The sequence below is a fragment of the Vanrija pseudolonga genome, chromosome 2 (assembly GCF_020906515.1).
Source record: "Vanrija pseudolonga chromosome 2, complete sequence".
In the NCBI taxonomy this organism is placed as follows: Eukaryota; Fungi; Basidiomycota; class Tremellomycetes; order Trichosporonales; family Trichosporonaceae; genus Vanrija; species Vanrija pseudolonga.
Window position 1 is genome coordinate 3,777,087 of NC_085850.1, and position 20,963 is coordinate 3,798,049.

Consider the following 20,963-nt stretch of genomic DNA (forward strand, 5'->3'; position numbering starts at 1 on the left):
AGGTTGTAGCACCAAATCCTAATCATTATCACATGGACCTCACTCCAGGTCAACCACTCAACCATTGAACGATGCATTGTAGTTGCCACTTTAACTGCTAGCCTTACAAGATCCAACGTACCCCTCTGCTCGTGTGTGAAAAAGAAAGACCAAATCAGTGCCCATTCGCACCTGCCACCTCGCTCCAGCTCGCTCTCCTCTCCGAATTCCACGGCCCCGAACCAACGGCCAGCGGCTGCCTGGCACCATTGTCAAAGCTACTCCGACCGCCGTTGGCTGGGGCAGGCTTGGGCGTTGGCGACGAATTGGCAGTTTCAATGACCGGGTCGAGGGAAAGGGCCGTTGTCTGCTTGGCCAGGTCTTCCTCCAAAGACGGCGAGAGTCGCTTGCGTCCATCCAGAGGAGGTGATGCGACACGGGGGAAGTACTCGACATCGCTCACGCGGCCACCAGGCGGCCCGGCAGTGCTGTGGACTGCATTCTGCGGGAACGCCTGGGTAGTCGGCGTGCCCAGGGCGGCGGAGCCTTGAGGGTTGCGGTGCACAGGAGCACCTGGGGCCGCATTCAAGAACGCATTCCTGGTGTTGTACATTGGGCTCGTGACCGGAGCACCGGGAGAGAACGGCCCCATGCCAGCCGCAAGGAATTGGGGTGGAACCGGCGGCGTCCGGGGGTAGGCGTTGAACACGAAGCCAGGCATAGACGGTGTCATTGGCGGCAGGTTTCGTGTCTGGAGCGGGCTGAGAACGTTCATCTCATTGACGGCGGGGAAGGGAGGGAGGTTGATTGGGCCAGGATGCCTCAGCTTGTTGTTACGCAGGTCGTCGGGCAATTCTCGTCGAGCTGCCGGCGCGCCACCTTCGGTAACGCTGGCCGTGTTGAGCTGCCACGGGACACGGGCATTGTTCGGTGAGTGCCCAGAGGACGCAGGGGACGCCCCAAACTGCTCCGTGGTGTTGAGAGGGGGAAGGGATGGCTGCGTCCACACAGAAGGCGACGGCTTGAAGGACGGGAATGGTGGCTCGATGGGGTGAATCGGCTGGATTTGCTTGTCCTCGAGCGTCTGTCGCTCAGTTTGAACGTGCAGCACTCGCCCGTCCACCTCGTGGTTGTTAAACATGGACACGGCCTTGAGAGCGTCGTCCTTAGACGCAAACAGCACTGTGCCAAAGCCGCGAGCCTGGCCGTCGGGACCAGTAGCAACGTCGGCACGAATGACAACACCAGCGGGCCTGAACAGGTCCTTCAAGTCCTGCCACTGAGTGGCGAGGGACAGGTTTTTGACGAACACTACGCGGTCCACGAGAGTGGCCGGAGCCCCAAGGTCCTTTGCCTGGCCAGCCAGGCCGTTGAGAGCGATAGCCGGAGGGGCAATCGGGAGCGTGGGGGCAGCATCTTGGCCTCCAGACAATCGCCTCAGCGGCGCAGTGTTGACCTCGGGAGAGAGGGCGTTTGAGAACGGCGGTGGGATACGGCCAGAGCCCGGCGCGCGACCAAGGAGGTCGTCGTTGCCCGGTGAAGCGGTGGTAGGATCCGATGGCAGACGTGATGGTGCGAGTGATCCTGGTGACTTGCTCCTCAGCGGCAGTGGGTTCTGATCTGAAACAGGCAACGCTCCGAACGGTGCCAGACTGGAGTGACCAGAGTGACTCCAGGCGCCTCCGCCACCGACGTTGCCCGGTGCGCCAGGGGCGCCGGCAGCGCCAGAGGTTCCCGACGTGAGCGACCCTGCGAGAGGAGAAGCTCCAATGGGAGGGATAGCCGGTGGAGCGTGGTTGGCCAGAGCTGAAGATCGCCCGAATGCCTGGGGACCGGCGTGCGATGACGCCGGACCGAGGTGAGGAGGGAATGGGCCGCCGAACGGTGGACCTTGGGGAGGGGGGCGAGGGGGCCAACCGCCGCCGGCGAAATTGTGCATGGGCGGAGGCATGAAACCGAACATGGGCTTGTGATGAACATGGGGCTGAGGCTCATACTCTGGCGGCAGACGGTCCGGCCGGACTTCGAGTGTGCGAGTCTGCCACATGAAACCATTGAAGCGGTCTGGGTGTGGTCAGAGATCACTCTTGCTCTAATGTCCTTACCGATGGCCCTTGCAGCGTCCTCGCGGCTGCCCATGAGTACGTTGCCGTAGCCACGGCTGCGGTTATCGGGGCCGAGGCTAACATCTGCCCGCAGCACTGTGCCAGCCTTGCGGAACAGGTCTTTGAGATCCTGCCAGCGGACGCGGTACGGAAGCTGTGTCACTCGCGTTAGCATCGCCTGTGCCAGGGGCGGTGGTGGTCTTGCCCACGACGATGACTCACGTTGCCCACGAAGAGGTTTACGCGCCCGTCAGAACCAATGGCCGACGGGAGAATGTTGGTCATGAGAGGTGTGAGAGAGCGCACCGAAGTTGCTGCATGTGAGTGCATGGGCGGGGCTCGGCTCGCACCTTCGAGACCAATCTCGATGGGAGGTGGGGCGGGGGGTGCGTTCGCTATCGCAGCTGCAATGACCGCATCAATCTCTGCCGAAGTGGGAGGTTGACGTGTCGGCCCGCCGAGAGCGTTTGGATGGAAGCCAGCTCCATCGGGCGCCGCCTGGTCAACCTGGAGGTTGCCAACGCGACTGGGAGGGCCAGCCGAGTCGGATGCCGTACCGCCTTGCCCAGGTCGGTCCACTGCGGGGCCGGCGAGAGACATGGTCTGGAGCGGGGTGTGTGAGTTGGAGCCGAAACACGAGTTTGACGACGGGGAGATGCTCACGAATCAAGGCGGTGGGCGGCGGAAGGTTAAACCGACGTGTGTGCCCCAAGCAGTAGTGTGTGTTTCGAAGGTGGGGCGATGTGATGAGAAGAGTGCAGAATGTAATGGAGAGAAGAGTGTCGAGATTGTTCGTTGTCGGTTGTCGAGGTGAGAGAGTGTTCGGTTGTTCACTTGTTCACTGGCTGGCTCGTTGCCTGGTTGCTGGCTAGCAGGTGGCTCCTGACGCCGATGACGAAGGTGGTAATTGGGGGGCCACTTTGCCTAATAAGCAGGCAGCCAGGCAGAGGGGTGTGTCGCCCAGAAAGTAGCCGGGGAAATAGAAAGGAATCAAACCAAAATGACCGAAGCGACCTTTGCCCAAGAACAGAGTGCCAGAGGGGAGGGGGGAGAGACGTCTAAGGCCCGGAAAGGTAGAGAGATGGAGATTTGAGAGAAGAAGAAGAAGCAGAGACGACGGCGACAATGATGGCGACGATGAATGACTACGAGTTGGTTCCAGTAGAGTGGGGTTGGGGTGGGTGGGTGGACAAGTTGGTTACGAGCAGTGAGAGGCTGAGATGCGATGCGACGCAATGCCGACTAGCCCGGCCCGCCGCCGGATGGGAGCAGGGTAAAGCAGAGGAGGGGAAGGGGGCAAGGGGAGGAGGGGCCATACCACGTCGAGGCGTCGAGGCCGGATGCAAGGCGTGCGTGCGTGACGCTGCGACACAACTGGCGCCTGGCTGGCTGACACTGGCGTGCCGAGGACAATGTATCACCGCCGCAGAGTACAGCAGCACGGCTCAAGAGGCACAAGGCAAGACGGCACACCCGACCACCACCACCTGCTGCTCTGCCCCTCTCTCTCTCAAACTCTACTCGTGTCCACTAGCAACCAGCATTGCGCGGCGGTTCACTGCGTGCGACAGGTGTATGAAATCGGCCCTCATTTAGCCGCTAGCATCCGCTTGCAGCACCACTAGGCATCGTTCGCGCGCTTTCAAACGCCCGACGGATGACCTAAAACGACAGGACACGCACTGCCCATGTGCTCACCGGCTCCTCTCATGCACCAGGGTCCATCCATCAATCGCTCTGCCCACCAGGCCACCAGCCAACCTGCAACCCGCCAGCCAAGCCAGGCAAGCAGCCAGGCAGCAGCCAGCAACTGTATTACAGCCATGCCCCTGCAGTGAGGTACAAGCCCAAACGCCTACAATCGCAGGCGGCATAGGCACCAGACACAGGTGTCTGCCGCCGCCGCCATATCGCTGGTTGACAGAGGCTCGCTCCACCCTGACAATGACGAGGTCCCTGGATATCCAGGACCATCAGGTGCCTCCACGTCGCTGCCTCGATGACTAGCTCATTCGCCCCCGTGCTCACCGGCTGCCGTCATCATGCCCCGACCACCCGAACCCCTCCTCCACCACCACGGCGGCCACATCACACAGGTGCCAGCGTCAATAGCACGGTGCCTCCCATAAGTGTCGTTCACCCAATGAGTTGTTGCACCTATCCTCCGCTAATTGCAAGCCAGCTTTAGGGATGTGCAGGGTGAGTGGGGGGCTCCCACCTGATGGCACAGGCGCTTCCGCATGCCAATGGCAACCCTCTCTCTGTGGGCATCGGGTAATTTGTCCCCTACCAGCCGGCTTTCAAGGGCAATGCACACAGACACTGCGACACGAGATAAGGGCCAATCCGCAATTCCTTCCGACGACGATCAGCAAGCAGGCAGCATGGTTGTACCGCCACTGCCACCAGCCGTAAACCACAACTGCATTGCTCATGTCATAAGGTCTATCTAGAACAAACCAAGAAGGTCGTCTTCCGCTGCGGTGACAGTCGCAGCTTTGGGCGCTGCTGCGGCGGGCGCCGCGGGGGCCGCCGGTGTCGGCGAAAGACTTGTTTGTGGGGGCGACGTGCTGAAACCGGCCAAACCACCAAGCCCTGACACAGCTGGTGCTGGTGCTGCCGTAGGCGCCGCCATGCTTGCCGTCGAGAACAAGTCCATTAGCTCATCCAGAGGGTTGGTCGACTTGGCCACCGATGCGATCGTCTGCGAGGAGATGCCGCTCGCACCAAGACCAGACAGGTCGCTGCCAGGTCCAGCGGCCTCGGGCTCGTCGGCGTCAAAGTCGAGGAGATTCTCAGCCTGCTGGCCAGCAACAACAGTCTGCAGGGCTCGCTCGCGAGCAGTGTCCTCCTCGGGCCTGTGGGGGTCAGAACAATCCGTCTCATAGGGTGCGAGGACTCACTCTGAAGCGCGCTTCGCCAGCTCCTCGGCGCTTAATCGGCCCTTGCCGATGAACGTAGCCGCAGGCTTGTGGTACACGCTTGCCAGCGATGAGATCTCTGCGACCAGCTCCTCGAGGATGGCGGGCGGGACAGTGGTCTGTGGCAGGCTGATTGGAGGGCGCACCGCGAGCACAACCGCCTTGGCCGCCGCTGGGTCGGATGACAGCAGCCTCCAGTAGATGTAGGCACGGTCACGAACATCGGCGTTGTCACTGTCCTTGGTGGCCGCCTGGAGAACACGCTGCACAATACCCTGAGACTGATCTGGCTTCTTGAGGAAGAGCTTCACAATGGCAGTAAGAGTTTGCAATTGAACCTTCGAGAATCAGCAAACGTCAAAGATAACCAACACCCACGGGGTAGCTCTCCTCCTTGAAGGCCTCCAGGAAAGTGCTCAGGAGCTCGTCGGCGTTATCAATCTTCTCCGCGTATTCGCCAATGATCCAGATCAGGCTGGCGCGAGCCTCTGGCTCGTCCAACTCTTCCAGGTTGGCGCAAAGAGCGGGGATAATGCCTTCGTAGCTGTGGGGGTACTTCCTGAAGATATCCTGCGATTGTTAGCGGATGCTCCTCATTCCCCGTTGCTCACCTTGATAACAATCACCGCCTCCTGAACAACGTAGCTGACGCGCGTCTCGATAAGCTCCATCAAGACACCGACGCAGCGCTCCGCGGCGGACTCGATCTTGATAGCGGCCTGTCCAATGGCACGAACAGCCTTCCTGACAAAGTCGACGTCGACCTCGGAAGCGTACTCCTTGAGTTCACCGAGCAGAATGTCGACGTTTCGCGGCGTAGTCAAGCGAACCATGATGTCAAGCTTCTCGACCTTGACGTAAGGAGGGTCGTTGTACTTGCAGAAGAAGACGCGCATTTCGTTGGCGAGGACGTCGGGCCGCTTTTGCAACAGCAGATTGATGTTGCGGAGAGCGACCCACTGAACCTCGGGGGCAGACGAGATGAGAGTCACTGGTAGGTGTTAGTCCAGCCACAATAAAGTACCTACCCAGCGGGGGAGCCATCTTGCGGGTGAGCGACTTGAGCAAGTCATCGCGGTGGACATTCTTGATGTGAATCATGATGACCTTGACGGCACCGAGGACAACAGCAGCGTTCGCGTGCTGGAACTGAGGCATGACGCGCTCGCAAATGTGCTCGCTCTCCTCGACGTCGTTTGTGCGGTACCGGGCCAGAGCCGACAGGATGGCGATACGGCCCCACTCGGAACACTCGTTCAGAGCAACCAGCAGCTTTGTCAGCGTGGCCTGGTCGATGATGAACAGCTGGTTGCTAGGCCTGGCCGAAGGCTCGATTTCCTCGCCGTCAGCCGTGGCCGTCTCGGCGGGCGTGTTCTGAGCAGCCTCGTGGATATCTGAGAGAGCCGCCACGGCGTTGGCAACGACCTGAGCGCGTTAGTTGCCACTCTGCTTGTCTTGCTCACCATTGGGTTGCCGTCGCCAATGAGGTCGCGGAGGGTGTCAATAAAGCCGTACTCGATCGCCATCTCAGGCTTGAGGTCGAACACCTTGGCAACGCAAAGAGCAGCCGTCTTGCGCACGTAAGGGTTCTCATCCTTGAGGCACTTGGAGAGCGGCGACGCAAGGTAGCTGAGAATCTTCTCGGCGCGCAACATGGACATGGTGCGGATGGCGAGAGCGCGGATGAGGGGGTTTGGGTCGGCGGCATCCTGCCCCGTGTCAGCGTGGAGCCGCGGCCATAGCGTACCTTGACAAAGGTGTTGACAGCGAGGATGACAAGCTCTGGCTGTGTTTTGGCATAGTTCATGAGGTAGAGGTAGACGAGCTTCTTCTGCTCGAGGTCGTCTGTTTGCTGCGCCGGGGGTGAGCTCGATGAACGGCGCGCGCCGCCTCCTCGCGCGTCTTGTCACATACCATGTTCTTGACGACATCGGGGAAGAGACCGCTGCAGTCCTTTCCAATAGTGTGGTTTGCAATGACACGCTTGATGGCATCTGCTCGCCTGTCGCGGTACTCGCTGTTGAGCTGCTGGCGCAACTCCCAGTTCTCGCCTGTTGTGGAGCGTTTGTTAGCAGAGAACCAGCGTTTCATGGTCGAGTAGGCGAAACATACCCTTCCTAGGAGCGACGGCCATGACTGTGGGTGGTGTATAGGAGGACGAGGAGGACCGTGATCCGTGAGGGTGTGTATAAGGATGTCGAACCAACAGAGAACCGACGACGCACGACGCCGCAGCCCGCAACGCGTCGTCCACCTCCAGCAATGCTGACGCACAGACATGCCATTTTGATCCCGTCAATACAGGTTCCGACAAGCCGAGTGACCAGTACTGCTTGCCTCACCATCACAACAAGCTTGAGTGCATAAGTCCTCGAGATCTCGTGTCATCATGCATCTAGATCTCGACGCGGCCACCACCCTCCCATACCCTACACACACTGTACACTATAAATGCTGATTTATTCAGCCTTGGGACGCTTGAGGAGCACGGCGTCGTCGTCCATCTCATCCTCGGTCGTTAGAGACTCAGTCGAAGCGGCGATCGACGAGGTGGCCGGGGTGTCGCTAGCCGAGCGCGAGCGCAGCTTGTTGTCTCCGTCAACGATCAGCTGGCTTGACGTCGTCTTGGCAGTCGACGAATCTGCGGCACGAAGCGCCTTTGGTGCTGGCGAGGGAGCAGGAGCAGAAATCTCAATGAGCGTCTCGAGCATGAGCTTCTGAGTAGACTCGGCGAGAGCGTGGACATCGTCAGCCGTCAAGCCCTTGGTGGAAATGGGAGGAAGAACTGTCGTTAGCGCTGAACATGCACTCTCAACCCACTCTTAATCTTCAAACGGCCGCCGTCCAGACGCGACTTGCTGTCGAACAACCGGTGGTAGTTCTCACACACGACCGGGACGACAGGGATCTGCGCCTGCACAGCGAGGTGGAATGCACCCTTCTTGAAGGGCAGCATTGTAGGTTCGGGGTGCAAGGAGCGTGTTCCTTCAGGGAAGATCCAGATCGAGACATCGTTCTTCTTCATGGTAGCGCCGGCCTGCTCAACCGTGTTGACCGCGTCCTTGCGGTTCTTGCGGTCGATGAACACTGCACCAGAAAGGGTCACTGCAATGTTAGTAAGGCGTCCAAGGCATCTCACTCACTGTACTGGCCGAGAATAGGAGTCATCTTGAGCTCCTTCTTAGCCATGATTGATGTCCGCTTGGGGAAGATGCGGCCGAGGTAGAGAATGTCGAGCATGCTTCCCGGTTAGCTCCTTTGCCCTAAGCGCGCCAGCCTACCTTTGGTGGTTTCCAATAATGACGGCGCTCTGGGGCTTGCCGTCGCGAGCAGTGAGGAGGCCATCGAGGTGCTCCTGGCCCTCGACGTCAAAGTGCAAGCCCATCAGAGGGTGGGCGATGTGATAGAATGAACGTGCAACCAGGTAGTTGATGTTGTACCGCTGTAAATGTCAGCACATGACAAAGGAAGATAGCCTACCTGGCCAGCAGCGGTAGCGATAATGCTGATGAGAAGACCCCAGAAGCTCGCCGAGGCCAGCGTCGTGACATAGATTGTGAGGTTGAAGTAGAATCGGGCGCGTTGGTAGCGTCTTGAGAGGACGCCAAGAGCACCGAAAGCGACCGCTGATGCGATCGCAATGGGCTTGAGAACCCAGGAGAGTGGCATGGGGGCTGGGGGTGGAGTGAAGGAGAGTAGAGGGTGGGGAAGGGAAAGGAAGGGGGGGAGTGAGATGAGTGCAAAGGGAGAGTGCAGAAGAGAGTGAGATGAGTGATTGTGGAAAGTGAAAGGAAATCTAAAAGGCACAATGGCGATCTTTTAGCGGCTTGATGCATCATGGGGCTGTCTGCTTTGGCTTGGCTTTGCCGTATCGTCATGGGGCCAACTAGTTAACCAGCCAGGCTTCGGCACGTCGGGCTCCGTCTTGGCCGGGCTGTTAACACCAAACGCCCAGCTGGGGCAGCAGGGCCAGCAACGACGGCCGGCCGGGATGTCAGCAGCTTGCACGGACGGACAAGGCCGCAGACCTGCCGGCGGCGTGACAGTGCGTGTGCTGCTGGCTGCAGGCTGCGCTGCATGCAGTCTTCAAGCCTCGTTCGCCGCCTCCCGGTTACGATCGATAGCCACCGTCATGAGCAGTCAGCCCGCTACGCGCTCCCAAGTGTCACGGGCCCCACCACGGTCGTGTGTGGTTTCAGACGGGGTCAAATCGGCGTGTGGTGCATCAACCCCACTCGCGATCCATTCGAGCGCACAGACCCAGGGGTGAAGCCCAGCAAGCCAACAAGCCAGCCAGCCGCCCATCAAGTAGGGGCAGGCAATACGGCGGGGCCAGTCGGCCGGCCGCCCACAGTCTGCAGCCGCCTTTCCAGCCAACAACGCATCACCAACTACAACCAGTCAACGACGTCACTCCGTCTCATATCAACTGTTGGTCACATCCACATCCGCATCTTCCTCAGCAACCTAGCAAAACAATGGTCAGTACCAGCCCCCAACACCTCACTACACCTACTAACCCCAGCCCGCCAGTCTCGCACAGTCGACATCCCCGCAACCGTAAAGGACGCGCTCAAAGAGTTCCGCTTCTCCAAGAGCAAAGGCAACGCAGCAATCTCGGGTCAGTCAAATAGCACAGGCTAGGAGCTAGTTAGTCACTGACCCCACTTAGTCAAGATTGTCAAGGCCACTCTGTCAATGGCCGTCGATGAGGAGTTTGAGGACCAGAGCATTGAGGAGATCGCAGAGGGTGAGTGGGCGTGTTGGAGCGAGCTTGCACAGGACCCAAAGCTGACGCCTTCTCAAGAGTTGCCCGAGAATGCTCCGCGTTACATTCTCCTGTCCCACGAGCTCGTGAGTGGACAGTGTTTCCCAGCTTTTAGGCCCGAGCTGACGTCTACAGACCCACAAGGACGGACGCGTGTCCTACCCCCTTCTGCTGGTCAACTGGCAAGTCGACCGACGCGTGCCTCAACCTTGGCGCTGCTGACTTGTCGTGCAGGTCGCCCTCTGGCTCGCCAGTAGAGCTCCTGACGCTGCATGCGTCTGCGTTGAGCTACTTCCAGCAGGTTGCCGAGGTTGCAAAGGTTTGTGCTAGGACCTCGCAGATAAGATGCTGATGGCTCAGGTCCTCGAGGTTCGCGATGGCGCCGAGGGTCTCACCAAGGAGGCCGTCGACGAGAAGCTCCTGCAGGCGTAGTGGATATTGGGCTGTCGCTGTCGCGTACTCGAGCGCACTCGAGCACTCGTGGTTGTCGTGGAATGGATGCATAGACTTTGGCTGTTATTGATTCCGGGTGAGCCTTGTTGCATCAAGGACACGGACACACCACGCCACCACCCCCGCATGTCGTAGTCCTCGTGTCAGCCATGTTTGCCCTTAATCGCAGTGGTGGAGGTTGCTCACCCCGCGCCGCCTGCTGCCTGCCTGCCCGTGTTGCCTGTTGCCATTCCAAGCCGCGGCGCCGTGGCTAGTTCACATTACCCAGATTGGGATTCAAACTCTGCTCGTCCCAGCAACTCCCTTCTCACTGTCTCAACACCCACCACAATCAAGTTTACAACAGTCTCACACTGCACTGCGCGAGCTCCCACCCACCACAAGCTGTACACACACACAGCCCTTGACAACACCTTGCTAGCCTTCATCCAACATCAACAAGGCCTTCGTCCACAATCTGGTTCCCGGCACTCGTCCCGCCCCCGGGTTCGCCCCTCTCGCCCACACTGGAGCTCACCACCAACACCCGTGACGGGATATGGATATGGACCCCCAGATGTCTGCACACGACCATGTCGACGATCATGCGGACGACAATGATGAGCTAGGCGAGGACGATGACCACCCAGACGACTCTGAGACAAAGCCTCATGTCAAGAAGACCGGGCGGCCCATCTTGTTTGCCAAAGAGGTCAAGTGGAAGGATATCCCCCAGTGGTGGTCACGCACCGATTGCCCCCTCCTGCAGCTACCAGACCATGTGCTCAACAGGTGTTTCGCTCTTGACACTGGCCTGGGGGTGAGTTGACCTGCGTTAGCCTCTGGTCTAACAGATCCAGCTACGCGACTATATTGCTCTGGCGGGCGTAAATCGCTTCCTTCGCTCCCAGTTGGACGATCGAGTCTTTGAAGTGGGCATATCAGTGAACCGCAGTAGCTGACGTTTAGGAAGTGTGCATTCACCACCGACTCACGGCCGACGACTCACTCATCGATCGCGCCCCACTGGCGACCTCTGCTACTGTCAGTCGAGTGGTACCAGATTGGCACAAACCAAAGGAGCGACACTCCATTCGGTCACTTCCTGGCAACTTCTATCGACCTCGAGGTGCAAGGAAGGACTGGTCAAAAGCTCAATATACGGTCTACCGGCAAGAGCGGGAGATTCACCTTGCCACGGAGCGACTGAAGCGGTACCAGCAAGGCCTACAGGCTAGTATCAATCGCCAAAACGCGCTCGGACAGGCCGTCTTCCATCCGCCTGTGAAGGATGGCAACGTGCTAAGGCAGGTGATTGGTGTTGTGAATGGGCGACGAAATGGCGAGCGATCGGCGAAAGTGGGCACGGACGCCGGCCCTCAAGGCTATGTCTCCCGTCTGGAGCCCAAGCCTCGCGACATCTCTCTCCTCCGTGGCCGGGTGTGGGACAGTGAAGGGAAAGCCCAGCTTGAGGCGCAGCTGCAGCAAGCAATTGATGCGGCTACCAACCCACAGCACCTGAGCGACGACGATCAAGGCGAGCCCGAGTATGCTGGGAGGAAGCGCAAGCGGCCAACGTGGTCGGTGCCCAAGACTCCAGATGATTCAGACAGCGACGAGTTTGAGTGGGATGAGAAGGGCAACAAGGTGGTTCATGACTTTTGGCCCAGCACATGGAGGGCCAGGGCAGTCTCTGCCATTCATGACGTGAGGATGAACAAGAAGGTGGGTCAAACTGTCCGTGCGAGACCTGACCAGTTTGCAGGCTGCAAGGGACAAGTACAAGGTGTCTGAAGCCGAGCTATTGACCTTGAAGCATGTTCTTGTGGTATGTCAATGCTGCCTGCTTCGTTCGCCGCTGACGTGCTAGCACAATCCCATGAACTCGACTGCGTAAGATACAGGCCCGTATGCAGGCATGCTGACAATCTTGCAGTCCAAAGCAATTGTTCCTCGAGGCAGCTGTAGAAGCCCTTGCATTCCGCTCTCACGGGGGCCCTGTTGGTCACCGAGACTATGTGTAAGTGAACAACACCCCGCGACGATGGGAGCGTATGACGTTGTTGACACGAGGACAGGTCCAAGGTGGTGGAGAGGTCTCGGAAGAACCGCGCGACTCGGGCGGCCAAGCTTGAGAAGGCCAAGGAGTCTGGAAGTTATGTTGTCAAGCCGAAACGTGGATCGACACCCATTCATTGGCTGAGTGGGACTATGGGAAGTGTGTCAAGCATGTCCTGGCAGCCTTTGTTACCGCCGCCGCCGCCACCGCTTGCGCCACAACCGATGGTGACTGCGGGTGCACTTCCACCTCCACCATCTATGAATGGCACCGGTGGTGGTGGTGGTGGTGGTGGTGGTAGTAGTAGTGGCGTGTGATTTCCAGCCCCCAAGAGGACTGCTTGTAATGGGATTGGTTGTAACTTTAAGAAGTAAAAGTGACTTTTGTCCGAAACTGGTAGCTTTTGAGGTAATGCGAGTGTGTATGGAATGGCCATGTCAGACATGAGATTGCCAGGGTAAAGTAAAGGTTGGGCCGCTCGGGCCATGCTGTCATGGCACACCCAACGCCGCACACTCCCCTCCCCCCTCCCACCTGCACCAGGGACAACTGGGCAATAGCGGGAGTATATCCCGCCCTAAAGGCTACCGCATTCGGTACTAGACATTAATTAGGCGACCCATTACAAGATGATGGGTCTTTTGGGTGGCAAAACGGGGCAAGCCAGAAAACGGAAGAAGAAAAAAGCGCCAAAGGGTCAAGGGGCTGCCTGGCTGCCTGGCTTGCCTTGCTTTTTTGCCCTGACAAGTCACTTTGTGAGACTAGAACTTTGCGCTGGTTGGCTGGCTCCGCGCCTTCCTTTTGACTTTGACCTCTTTCCCCCCCGCCCGCCCGCCAGCCAGCCAGCCTGGCCCCCCGCCGCTGTCGTCGTCCCCCTTCCCCCCCAGCCCCGCCCGCCGCCCACTCACCCTTTCCACTCCTCCCCTCTACTATTTGTGTGTCTTCATAGTCATCAACCATCCCCCCACTTCCACTTCACTTCTACACGCTCACTCTCGACACTTGCACACTTTCGCATTCATCATCCCACACTGGCCATTACTGCATTCAACCACCCCTCTTGCGACTCTCTCTCTCTGCCTGCTTGTAGCACAAACGGCTACGCCCCACTTGGAGACGCCCCTCTCGGCCCAGTTACTTTCGAGGGGGAGACTGAGAGGAAGAGGTCATTGCGCATAAGCCTTCACATTGCATCCCTCAACTCTCAATGTCGTCGACCCATCATCCATCCACCCCTCCTCGTGACATCAACCTCACGCCCACCCTCTCATCACCAGTCACACCACCTCCCCCAGAAACGCCTTACGCTTCCCTCCCGACCCCGCGAACGGCACAGCAACTTCGCAGGTTGGAGGCTGTCAACGCCCCAGAAGCACTCCGTCCCGTCAAGTTGGCTCATGATGACATGAGCATCACAAAGGGCAAAATGAGTCACCATCACCCGTCTTCCTCGCCAGAGCCTCTCAAGAGGAGACGCTCGTCGTCTATTGCTTCTCGCCAGACCCTGGCCTCTGCATTCAACTCTCAAGGCCGGGCCTCGTTTGACGACATGCCAGAAGAAGATGAGGAGGACAAGGGAGCCCAACAACCCTTGTCAGACACCGACCTCGAATCTATGCAGGCACGTCTGGCTACAATAGTCACCGAGGGCTCGGACGCAGGCGCCCAGCGAGATGAGCTCGCAAAGATGGTGAGTCATAATCTCCACCGCTGACGTCGCTGACACTTGCAGTGCCAGACACTTCTCAGCGCCTATGGCACAGGAATGCCCTTCCTCCGCCAACAAGTCGACGCTCAGCAGGAAACTATCGCTGCCTTGCAGCAGCAGTCTCGCCTGGCAGAGCAGTTGATGAGCATTGAGCGGTGAGTGGGACGGCGAGCGTCTTGTGACGAGGCTGACGAATGTAGCGATCGCTTCATGGCGGAGCGGGCTAGCTGGGAAGCGGAAACTCGTGCTCTGATCCGTACCCGTGAGCTGGAGGCTGCCGCTGGCAACCGCCCCAAGCGACTGCTGGATCTGGATGTTGGATACCATCAAGAGCTTGAAGCCGCGAACAAGCGTCTGGAAATGGGTAATCGACTCATGGCGCCGAGGGTGAGTGTCGCCCTGTCGAGAGCATGACTGACTCGTAGCTGGTCGACACTCAGCAGCAGATCGAGTCTTTGGTCACCGAGCTTCGTCATCTTCGAGCCCATGTCATTCTTGACACATCCGCGCTCGAGGGTGATCCCCAGCAGGCGCAGGTTGCAACGAAGCCGACCACGGCTGCCGCGCCTACTTTAAAGTCGGGCAAGGCTAGGACCACTCTGGGCGACGCGCGTGCAGAGCACCTGCTACTGGCTGCTCGCAGGGTTCGTTCCCTCCGTCCTCAAGACGGCAGCATTGGCCGGCTCACGTTGGGCGAGCTCAAGAGCCGCGGGGTTGTTGGGCCTGATGGTGGCGTCGGTTATTCTGAGGGTTATGGTGGAGTAAAGGGAGCGGAGGATGAGCCGCCAGTTACCGACCTGGAGAGCCTCCTTTCTCCAAGCAGCGAGCGCCGCGTGAATCCTACGTCGAAGCAATCATCCTCGCAGCCATCTGGCACGCCATCTACGGCCCGACCCAAGCAGACCAAGCGCTCGATGCCGACTACACCGTCGCGTAGCCGTGGTGCAGCCCAGGTGCCACAGACCACTCCCGGTGGTAACTTTAGCGATCTTCTACTTGCAGCTGAGCTGGCCACGAGGCCTGGGACTCCGTCGCGCGACACCTCCACCTCGCACGGGCCGAGTGCAACAATGTCTGCCACCCGCACGACCACTGGTACCCAGTACATCTTTGAGAGCCCAAGCAAGAAGCAGAGGCGCCAGCCACCTGCCACCATCGAATGGGTCCCCCGTCGCCAACTGGAGGAAGAGTCGGCAGCTCCTCGCGCTTCGTCAACAACCGACGACCGTCACGAGTCTGCGCTAGACCTGCTCGCCCTCGCGAGCCAAGACGTCGCTCAAGGCTCCTCGAGTGTTTTGGCCGCTGCTGCTCGATTCGAGGGCATGATGGAAGGAGACCAGGAGGGCTACCAATCCCAAAGCCGTGGCGATACACCACTGGGACCGGCCATCAAGCTCGAAGGGTCGTCCAAGGACACGCCACTCCGCAGTCACCCCTCCAACACACCACCTGCTCGTGGGTTCCCATCTTCAACTGGAGATGATCCTTTTGTCAGCGGCGAAGGGTCGAATGCTTTCCAGAGCCCGACTGGCGCCGCGGTGCCGGGTCTTGGGAAGTATGTGCACCTGTCCAGTGCCATGCCCGCACGTCGTGTTCGCTCCCCTTATCTCAAGTGGACCAAGGAGGAGGTAGGTTGCAATGGTTTGTGGTAATGCTGACTTGATCCAGGACGAGCTTCTCACCCGTGCGGTCATGGAGCACGGCGAAAAGTGGGACCTCGTGAGCAAGTGTGTGCCAACTCGCAGCTACCACCAGGTCCGCCAAAGGTCAGTGATATATCACGGCGCTGTGTGTCGCCATACTAACGTTTCCACAGGTGGCTGCGCAAGACTGGAGCTTTCGACAAGAAGCCGGCAAACTCTACGCCGTCCAACGATCCCTCTCCACTGGGCCGTGGCACTGCTCCGGGCGAGCAGGCGAGCCCAACTCCAAAGAGCAGGAAGCGTCGCGATGCGTAAGGGACGGAGTGAAGGGGACTGGAGTGTGTCAAGTGTGCCTAGTCACCGCCAAGTTGCACATTGCAGATGATGCCATACCATTATTGTTATGTATATTTATATGCAGTTAGAAGACGCCGCCAATGGATCTGTGCACAGCATCCGTGACACAAAGATGCCCATTGTCTCTGGTTCCATGGGTCACCCATCCGTCACACTCGCCTCCTACCGAGAATGGCATGGCGCCGCCTCGACGCGGCCATCGGTGCGACCGGCCCTGCCTCGAGGCATGTACCATCTTCGGGTGACCGACAATCCTACTGTAGCAATCCTCACGTCTGACAGAGCTGCGATCGCTTGCTTCTGCTTGCATCCTTTGACCGTCACAGACTTGAACGTTCGCTCGGTCAAGACGTTTGCAATCGACTTTCTCACCTTGTACCACTCGTCATCACCATGCTTCTGCTCCTCTTGTGGCTGCTGTGCTCCGTTCTGGTCAGCGGGGCTACCGGCCACTTGACCCAGCTTGAACTGGCCGGCCTGCCCGCTTCCGAGCGCCGCCAGCTCAGCTGGGGCCTCCAAGTGGTTTATCAGGGAGCAACCTTCTTCAACAAGTGAGTCCAAGCACCAGAGGACGTGCACGGGGTGTATCCTAACTTGCGTCAGCTTCAACTTCTTCAACCAGCCCGGTGAGTGGGCGACCAGCTAGCAGACTCGTGTGCGGGCAGGCGCTAACAACGAACAAATGGTCAGACCCGAGCCATGGCTGTGAGTCGTTCCACCACACATGCACTGAAGAAACACAGCTGTTACATACGTCGACGGCCCAACTGCGTTCAAAACCGGACTGGCGTTCTGGACGAATGAGGGGCAACCAGGCATCCAGACCGAGCACTGGACCACGATACAGCCTGGACAGCCGCGCAACTCGGTGCGCATTAGCTCCAAGGCGGTCTTCGGGGGAGGCCTCTTCATCTTCGATCTGGCCCTCATGCCGTGGGGCTGCGGTGTTTGGCCAGCGAGTATGTAGCCCAGCACGAGCTCAAGCGACAACGACTGACACGACACGACACAGTCTGGACGGTCGGAAACCTAGGCACATGGCCTCAATCGGTTAGTCCAAGTCGCGGTATGTCACTGCTAACGGCGTCCAGGGGGAGATTGACATTGTCGTAAGAGCTTTAAACGAGGTGAATCTGACGCCGATCAAAGGAAGGGACCCAGAATATGACTGCAAAGTAAGTGCCACCTCGCCACGAGCGCTAACATGCTGCGCAGTCAGATGTCTGTGTACGTGACTCCGGGATGACACCACCAAACTGACAACAGCCACACTTCGTCCGGGTGCACCATCAACACGTCCAACAGAGTCTTCACTGGCAACGCACTCGTGAGTCGTCACCCACAGGCAGTTCTGACCACAAGGAAACAAACTGTGATTCGACCAAGTCGGGAGTCGGATGCAGCATTGTGTCCGACTCGGACACCTCGTTCGGGCACAACTTTAATGCGGCCGGTGGCGGTGTTTACGCCATGCAGTGGGATGGTAGTGGCATTCGAATCTGTGCGTTCATGCGTGTGCGGAGCGATGCTGACGCCAAGGGAGCTGGACGCGGGCAGCAATCCCCTCAGAGTATGTGGCAAGAGTTCGAGAAGACAATGCTGATCATCTTCAGCATCACGACAGGTTTCCCAACCCCTTCCGCATGGGGACTGCCAGCTGGAACCTTTGACGCCTCGAACTGCAACCCGTTCCAGTTTTTCCAGCCGCAGGTGCTGGTACTGAACATCAATATCTGCGGTGAGGGCGACGTCCACGATAGGGCAACTAACACTTTACAGGCGACTGGGCGGGCAATACCTACTCTCGTACGCCGACGGCCGCTAGCAGCAACTAACAGACAGAGTTCAGCTACTGCCCGGGAACATGCGCCTCGTACATTGCCGACCCGGCCAACATCCAGAACACGGTCATGATCATCAACTCGATCAAGGTATACCAGCAGGGAGGCAACCCCGCAGTCGTTGGGCAAGCCTTTGACAACCGCAACTTGACTGGAGCGGGAGGGCCGGTTGTCGGCAGAGGCCCCCTGCGCTCACTCGCGAGCTGCACGCACACGGCCCTACCCAAGACGGCTGTCATTCTTGTATCCTTCATCATTTTGATCAGCTAAAAGTAGATCCTTGACAAGAAATGACTTTGCATCACAGGAACGATTATACATGTAGCACACGCCATAGTCCTCAACATTGTTCTTAGGGGTCGATAATTCCATCATCCTCATACGTGGCGCAGTTCCGTGGTGCCGAGCACGAGCACTTGGCATGGACGAGCACTGAGTAAGATAAAGAATTCAGAGGGTACTCACAGCCACAATCGTCGCACTGCAACGCCGCCCGTGGGCCCAGCCTCTTGCGGCACACCGAACATCTCTCCTTGCCCCACGTTACGTTTCTCGGTAAGAATGTCATCGCAAAGTTCGTGGCGGCTGTGTCTTAGTAATCGTCTTGCACCGACGCACCATTTAACAATCTTGGTGGGGTCCTCTGGAGCACAGTGAACCGATGGATAGCGTCAGACGACGGGCCGGGCGAGAGCGAGAGGCGAAGCTGTGGTAGGGGAACGCTGCTGGAGCTGCTCCGTGGTTCGCTGGTTGCTGACGATGAGCCTCCCTGGGAAATGGACGTGGAGATGTCAGGACTTTGCGGGCCTCTTGGAGACAGCGGACGGTCCTCTGGTGGCGGGGTAGGATACCCTCCTGGTGAACGGTGAATGGCCGTTATGGGTTGCAGAGGAATGCTCTCATCTGTCCTCATCACGCGATTCCTGAGCAATGGCGTCCTTCCTGTCCAATCGTCAGACCCGCCACAAGAGTCACTCTTACCATTCATCTCGCTGGCGTCCGAGTAGTGGCTGGCGGTCTCGGCCCAGCGCGTTGTTCTCCAGCTACTTCCCACCAGACCCGCCAAGCTGGGAGAACACCGCCGGTCCGCGTAGCTCGGACCACCATGGATGAGGCCATCGACAATGGCCTCCTCGATCCCGAGCTCGTCGTCGTCCATATTTGTCTCGGCTGCCTGCATCTCCGCGGCGAGGGAGTGCCCAAAGACTGGCATGGCGCGCTTGCCCTCGCGGCGGACCACCCTGACCGAGCCCACATGGTCGGTGGCGTCGTCAGTTTCCGGGAGGCTCTGCTCAATGGCCCGGAGACGAGTGAGGACCTCGGGCATACCTGGTCTATCAGACGGCAGGAAGCGGCAGCACTCGAGCGCCAGGTCGATGAATGCTGCGGGACACCCGGGCGACGCTCGCCTTCTGACCTCGTCGGCGTCTGGGACAAACGTCGGGGCCTTGCGCGACCAAAGTTTCGACGTCACGTTTGTGCGGGTCAGAATCTCAATGTAGATGATGCCGACTGAGAAGACGTCTGTTGGGAGATCAAAGCCGTCTCCCATGTTCACCTCGGGTGACATGTAGCCCTGGTGCTGTCGGCGAGATCCTTCTCTGCTCACACCTACATCTGTCCCGCAGTATGTCATCTGCCGCATCTCCTCGTCGTTCCTTCCTGTGATGCGCGCAAAGCCAAAGTCGCCAACCTTGATGCGGTCGTTGGCAGTGATAAGAAGGTTCTCGCCCTTCAGGTCGCGGTGGAGGCACTGGCGGTGTGAGCTCAATCCCCACCGCACCGCTGTGACTCACCTGTCTGGCATGGAGGTAAGCCACGGCCCTGGCGAGGTCGGTTGCAAACGACAGTCGGAGTCGCCATGGGAAGGGTTCCGACGACCGAATGAGGTCTCTCAAGTTGCCTCGAGGAACAAACTCTGTGACGATGCTGCCGGGATTGAGTGCGTGCCCACCACAGTTCCATCAGAAGAACACTTACAAGATTCGGCCGTCGTCGGTCGGTTCCTTGCTCAGGCCCAAGAAGAGGACAATGTTCGGGTGACGGCACTCGCGCATGATCCTCCATTCCCGCTCGAAATACTTGGAGACCTTTACGTGAGCCGCTGATGCCCAGTGGCCAGACTTACATCGTACTCTGTGGAGCTGTGGATCTCCTTGATGGCAATGTCGACTTCGAGATACTGGCCTGGGGTGCGGTGTTAACAGAAGGTTCGATGCCCTTGCGCGCTACTCACCCTTGTGTACCGAGCCAAAACTTCCAGCGCCGATCTGTTCTCCCCATACAATGTCCTCGTACTCGATGTGAGATGGGGGCCGAGAGGCACAAACTCACGGGCACGACGTCAAAGTCCATGGCGGGCCCGTAGTGCGCCCCGACAGGCACCAGAGGGGACTTGGAATGTTGAAGTGATAGTTCCCCGGAAAGACCTATGCCTGGTGGGGGTCGGCGGTTGGTGTGTTGGTGGCTGGCCGTCCTGTGCGGTAAAGTGTGGGGGATCGGGGAGGTGGTGGTCTGGGCGGGCTGGTCTGTGCCGTAGACAGGTCAGTGACCAAGGTTCCCCAGTGAGGGGCAGAGTCGGTACAAGTAAGGCCAAAGAGCTTGGACACTGGTCAGATGTTTAGCATTGGCCACCAAGGGCCGGTGTTTGTGGAGAGGAGCGGCTTGGCCACCACTGAAGCCTCCAAGTGGTGGAGGATTGGGGGGGAGTACACAATAGTCACACATTGTAACGCGGCGGGCCAGGGCTCTTCAATGACTTGAATCAATGTTTGGGTCAGCAGGCTGGGGTCGCCATGGTACCTTGAGCCTTGGGGACAGCGACACTAGAGTCTGGGTAAGTGTTGTGACAGCACAAACGCGTTGAGCGTGGTCGACGGCTGCGCAAACGAGCAAACGAACCTCGACTATCAGATTGTCCGCAACCGCGCGGATGTGTGTTCCGACATTCCCATTGTTTACATCATCCACCGATCCAAGCTTTGTAAGAAACATCTATTCTCGATAAGGGCAGAGGGTTTATCCCTGGGCAAAGACTCGGTTACCAACACTCCCCCGCGCACAACGTCATGGGCGCATCGCTGCAGCTCTGAAGGCTCAAAAGCTCATGCAACATCCCGAACACAAGTGCTTTCCCAACTCGACCCAACA

At 58.7% G+C, this 20,963-nt stretch overlaps 8 protein-coding genes across 9 annotated transcripts; 4 read left to right on the forward strand and 4 right to left on the reverse strand.

Moving 5' to 3' along the window:
- Positions 1 to 154: 154 nt before the first annotated feature.
- Positions 155 to 2,684, reverse strand: SPAC328.05_0 (putative RNA-binding protein; the record flags this gene model as incomplete). Its single annotated transcript, XM_062769729.1, has 4 exons — positions 155 to 2,043; positions 2,085 to 2,238; positions 2,307 to 2,398; positions 2,435 to 2,684. 4 exons carry the CDS (start codon positions 2,682 to 2,684, stop codon positions 155 to 157), a joined length of 2,385 nt encoding a protein of 794 aa, XP_062625713.1.
- Positions 2,685 to 4,499: 1,815 nt separating this feature from the next.
- Positions 4,500 to 7,186, reverse strand: AP1B1 (AP-1 complex subunit beta-1). The gene is made up of 9 exons (XM_062769730.1): positions 7,118 to 7,186; positions 6,920 to 7,056; positions 6,753 to 6,857; positions 6,469 to 6,714; positions 6,034 to 6,430; positions 5,617 to 5,996; positions 5,384 to 5,575; positions 4,988 to 5,343; positions 4,500 to 4,942 (listed from the first exon to the last, which is right to left on the reverse strand). Exons 1-9 carry the CDS (start codon positions 7,137 to 7,139, stop codon positions 4,534 to 4,536), a joined length of 2,244 nt encoding a protein of 747 aa, XP_062625714.1. The 5' UTR covers positions 7,140 to 7,186; the 3' UTR covers positions 4,500 to 4,533.
- Positions 7,187 to 7,382: 196 nt separating this feature from the next.
- On the reverse strand, positions 7,383 to 8,779 carry SLC1 (putative 1-acyl-sn-glycerol-3-phosphate acyltransferase). The gene is made up of 5 exons (XM_062769731.1): positions 8,486 to 8,779; positions 8,287 to 8,447; positions 8,149 to 8,246; positions 7,826 to 8,110; positions 7,383 to 7,790 (listed from the first exon to the last, which is right to left on the reverse strand). Exons 1-5 carry the CDS (start codon positions 8,672 to 8,674, stop codon positions 7,465 to 7,467), a joined length of 1,059 nt encoding a protein of 352 aa, XP_062625715.1. The 5' UTR covers positions 8,675 to 8,779; the 3' UTR covers positions 7,383 to 7,464.
- A 581-nt stretch (positions 8,780 to 9,360) lies between these two features.
- gmf1 (Actin-depolymerizing factor gmf1) lies at positions 9,361 to 10,292 on the forward strand. Its single transcript, XM_062769732.1, has 6 exons — positions 9,361 to 9,486; positions 9,539 to 9,626; positions 9,678 to 9,755; positions 9,813 to 9,859; positions 9,889 to 10,092; positions 10,134 to 10,292. Exons 1-6 carry the CDS (start codon positions 9,484 to 9,486, stop codon positions 10,203 to 10,205), a joined length of 492 nt encoding a protein of 163 aa, XP_062625716.1. The 5' UTR covers positions 9,361 to 9,483; the 3' UTR covers positions 10,206 to 10,292.
- Positions 10,293 to 10,500: 208 nt separating this feature from the next.
- LOC62_02G003206 (uncharacterized protein) lies at positions 10,501 to 12,696 on the forward strand. Its single transcript, XM_062769733.1, has 7 exons — positions 10,501 to 11,025; positions 11,066 to 11,137; positions 11,175 to 11,930; positions 11,971 to 12,033; positions 12,076 to 12,098; positions 12,142 to 12,225; positions 12,284 to 12,696. Exons 1-7 carry the CDS (start codon positions 10,765 to 10,767, stop codon positions 12,579 to 12,581), a joined length of 1,557 nt encoding a protein of 518 aa, XP_062625717.1. The 5' UTR covers positions 10,501 to 10,764; the 3' UTR covers positions 12,582 to 12,696.
- Positions 12,697 to 13,158: 462 nt separating this feature from the next.
- Positions 13,159 to 16,043, forward strand: LOC62_02G003207 (uncharacterized protein). Of its 2 annotated transcripts, none has more exons than XM_062769734.1 (6): positions 13,159 to 13,954; positions 13,997 to 14,127; positions 14,173 to 14,359; positions 14,398 to 15,600; positions 15,641 to 15,738; positions 15,789 to 16,043. In XM_062769734.1, the coding sequence occupies exons 1-6, from the start codon at positions 13,472 to 13,474 to the stop codon at positions 15,928 to 15,930; spliced, it is 2,244 nt and encodes a 747-aa protein (XP_062625718.1). In that variant the 5' UTR covers positions 13,159 to 13,471; the 3' UTR covers positions 15,931 to 16,043. The 2 variants fall into 2 exon arrangements, with proteins under 2 accessions (XP_062625718.1, XP_062625719.1); XM_062769735.1 differs by having other exon boundaries at positions 14,398 to 15,510.
- A 611-nt stretch (positions 16,044 to 16,654) lies between these two features.
- SPBC21B10.07_0 (putative glycosidase) lies at positions 16,655 to 18,083 on the forward strand (the record flags this gene model as incomplete). The annotated part of the gene is made up of 11 exons (XM_062769736.1): positions 16,655 to 16,677; positions 16,708 to 16,931; positions 16,985 to 17,022; positions 17,064 to 17,081; positions 17,122 to 17,147; positions 17,188 to 17,199; positions 17,239 to 17,299; positions 17,335 to 17,447; positions 17,586 to 17,710; positions 17,752 to 17,778; positions 17,815 to 18,083. The coding sequence occupies 11 exons, from the start codon at positions 16,655 to 16,657 to the stop codon at positions 18,081 to 18,083; spliced, it is 936 nt and encodes a 311-aa protein (XP_062625720.1).
- An 82-nt stretch (positions 18,084 to 18,165) lies between these two features.
- Positions 18,166 to 20,168, reverse strand: gefX (RasGEF domain-containing serine/threonine-protein kinase X; the record flags this gene model as incomplete). The annotated part of the gene is made up of 9 exons (XM_062769737.1): positions 18,166 to 18,398; positions 18,432 to 18,755; positions 18,795 to 19,389; positions 19,429 to 19,566; positions 19,610 to 19,742; positions 19,794 to 19,903; positions 19,942 to 20,000; positions 20,050 to 20,110; positions 20,148 to 20,168. The coding sequence occupies 9 exons, from the start codon at positions 20,166 to 20,168 to the stop codon at positions 18,166 to 18,168; spliced, it is 1,674 nt and encodes a 557-aa protein (XP_062625721.1).
- Between the last annotated feature and the right edge of the window lie 795 nt (positions 20,169 to 20,963).

Excerpts from the sequence above, each read along its gene's own strand:
- AP1B1 (XM_062769730.1), bottom strand. The coding sequence starts at position 7,139 with ATGGCCGTCGCTCCTAGGAAGG. Across the intron at positions 7,057-7,117 it reads GGCCGTCGCTCCTAGGAAGG|GCGAGAACTGGGAGTTGCGC; the intron begins GTATGTTTCGCC and ends GCTCCACAACAG. Across the intron at positions 6,431-6,468 it reads TTGGCGACGGCAACCCAATG|GTCGTTGCCAACGCCGTGGC; the intron begins GTGAGCAAGACA and ends TAACGCGCTCAG.
- SLC1 (XM_062769731.1), bottom strand. The coding sequence starts at position 8,674 with ATGCCACTCTCCTGGGTTCTCAAGCCCATTGCGATCGCATCAGCGGTC. Across the intron at positions 8,247-8,286 it reads ATTATTGGAAACCACCAAAG|CATGCTCGACATTCTCTACC; the intron begins GTAGGCTGGCGC and ends CTAACCGGGAAG. Across the intron at positions 8,111-8,148 it reads TCCTATTCTCGGCCAGTACA|TGACCCTTTCTGGTGCAGTG; the intron begins GTGAGTGAGATG and ends CTAACATTGCAG.
- gmf1 (XM_062769732.1), top strand. Across the intron at positions 9,756-9,812 it reads CATTGAGGAGATCGCAGAGG|AGTTGCCCGAGAATGCTCCG; the intron begins GTGAGTGGGCGT and ends CGCCTTCTCAAG. Across the intron at positions 9,860-9,888 it reads TTCTCCTGTCCCACGAGCTC|GCCCGAGCTGACGTCTACAG; the intron begins GTGAGTGGACAG and ends CCCAGCTTTTAG.
- LOC62_02G003206 (XM_062769733.1), top strand. The coding sequence starts at position 10,765 with ATGGATATGGACCCCCAGATGTCTGCACACGACCATGTCGACGATCAT. Across the intron at positions 11,931-11,970 it reads ACGTGAGGATGAACAAGAAG|GCTGCAAGGGACAAGTACAA; the intron begins GTGGGTCAAACT and ends ACCAGTTTGCAG. Across the intron at positions 12,226-12,283 it reads GTTGGTCACCGAGACTATGT|GTCCAAGGTGGTGGAGAGGT; the intron begins GTAAGTGAACAA and ends ACACGAGGACAG.
- LOC62_02G003207 (XM_062769734.1), top strand. The coding sequence starts at position 13,472 with ATGTCGTCGACCCATCATCCATCCACCCCTCCTCGTGACATCAACCTC. Across the intron at positions 14,128-14,172 it reads CAGTTGATGAGCATTGAGCG|CGATCGCTTCATGGCGGAGC; the intron begins GTGAGTGGGACG and ends TGACGAATGTAG. Across the intron at positions 15,601-15,640 it reads TCAAGTGGACCAAGGAGGAG|GACGAGCTTCTCACCCGTGC; the intron begins GTAGGTTGCAAT and ends GACTTGATCCAG.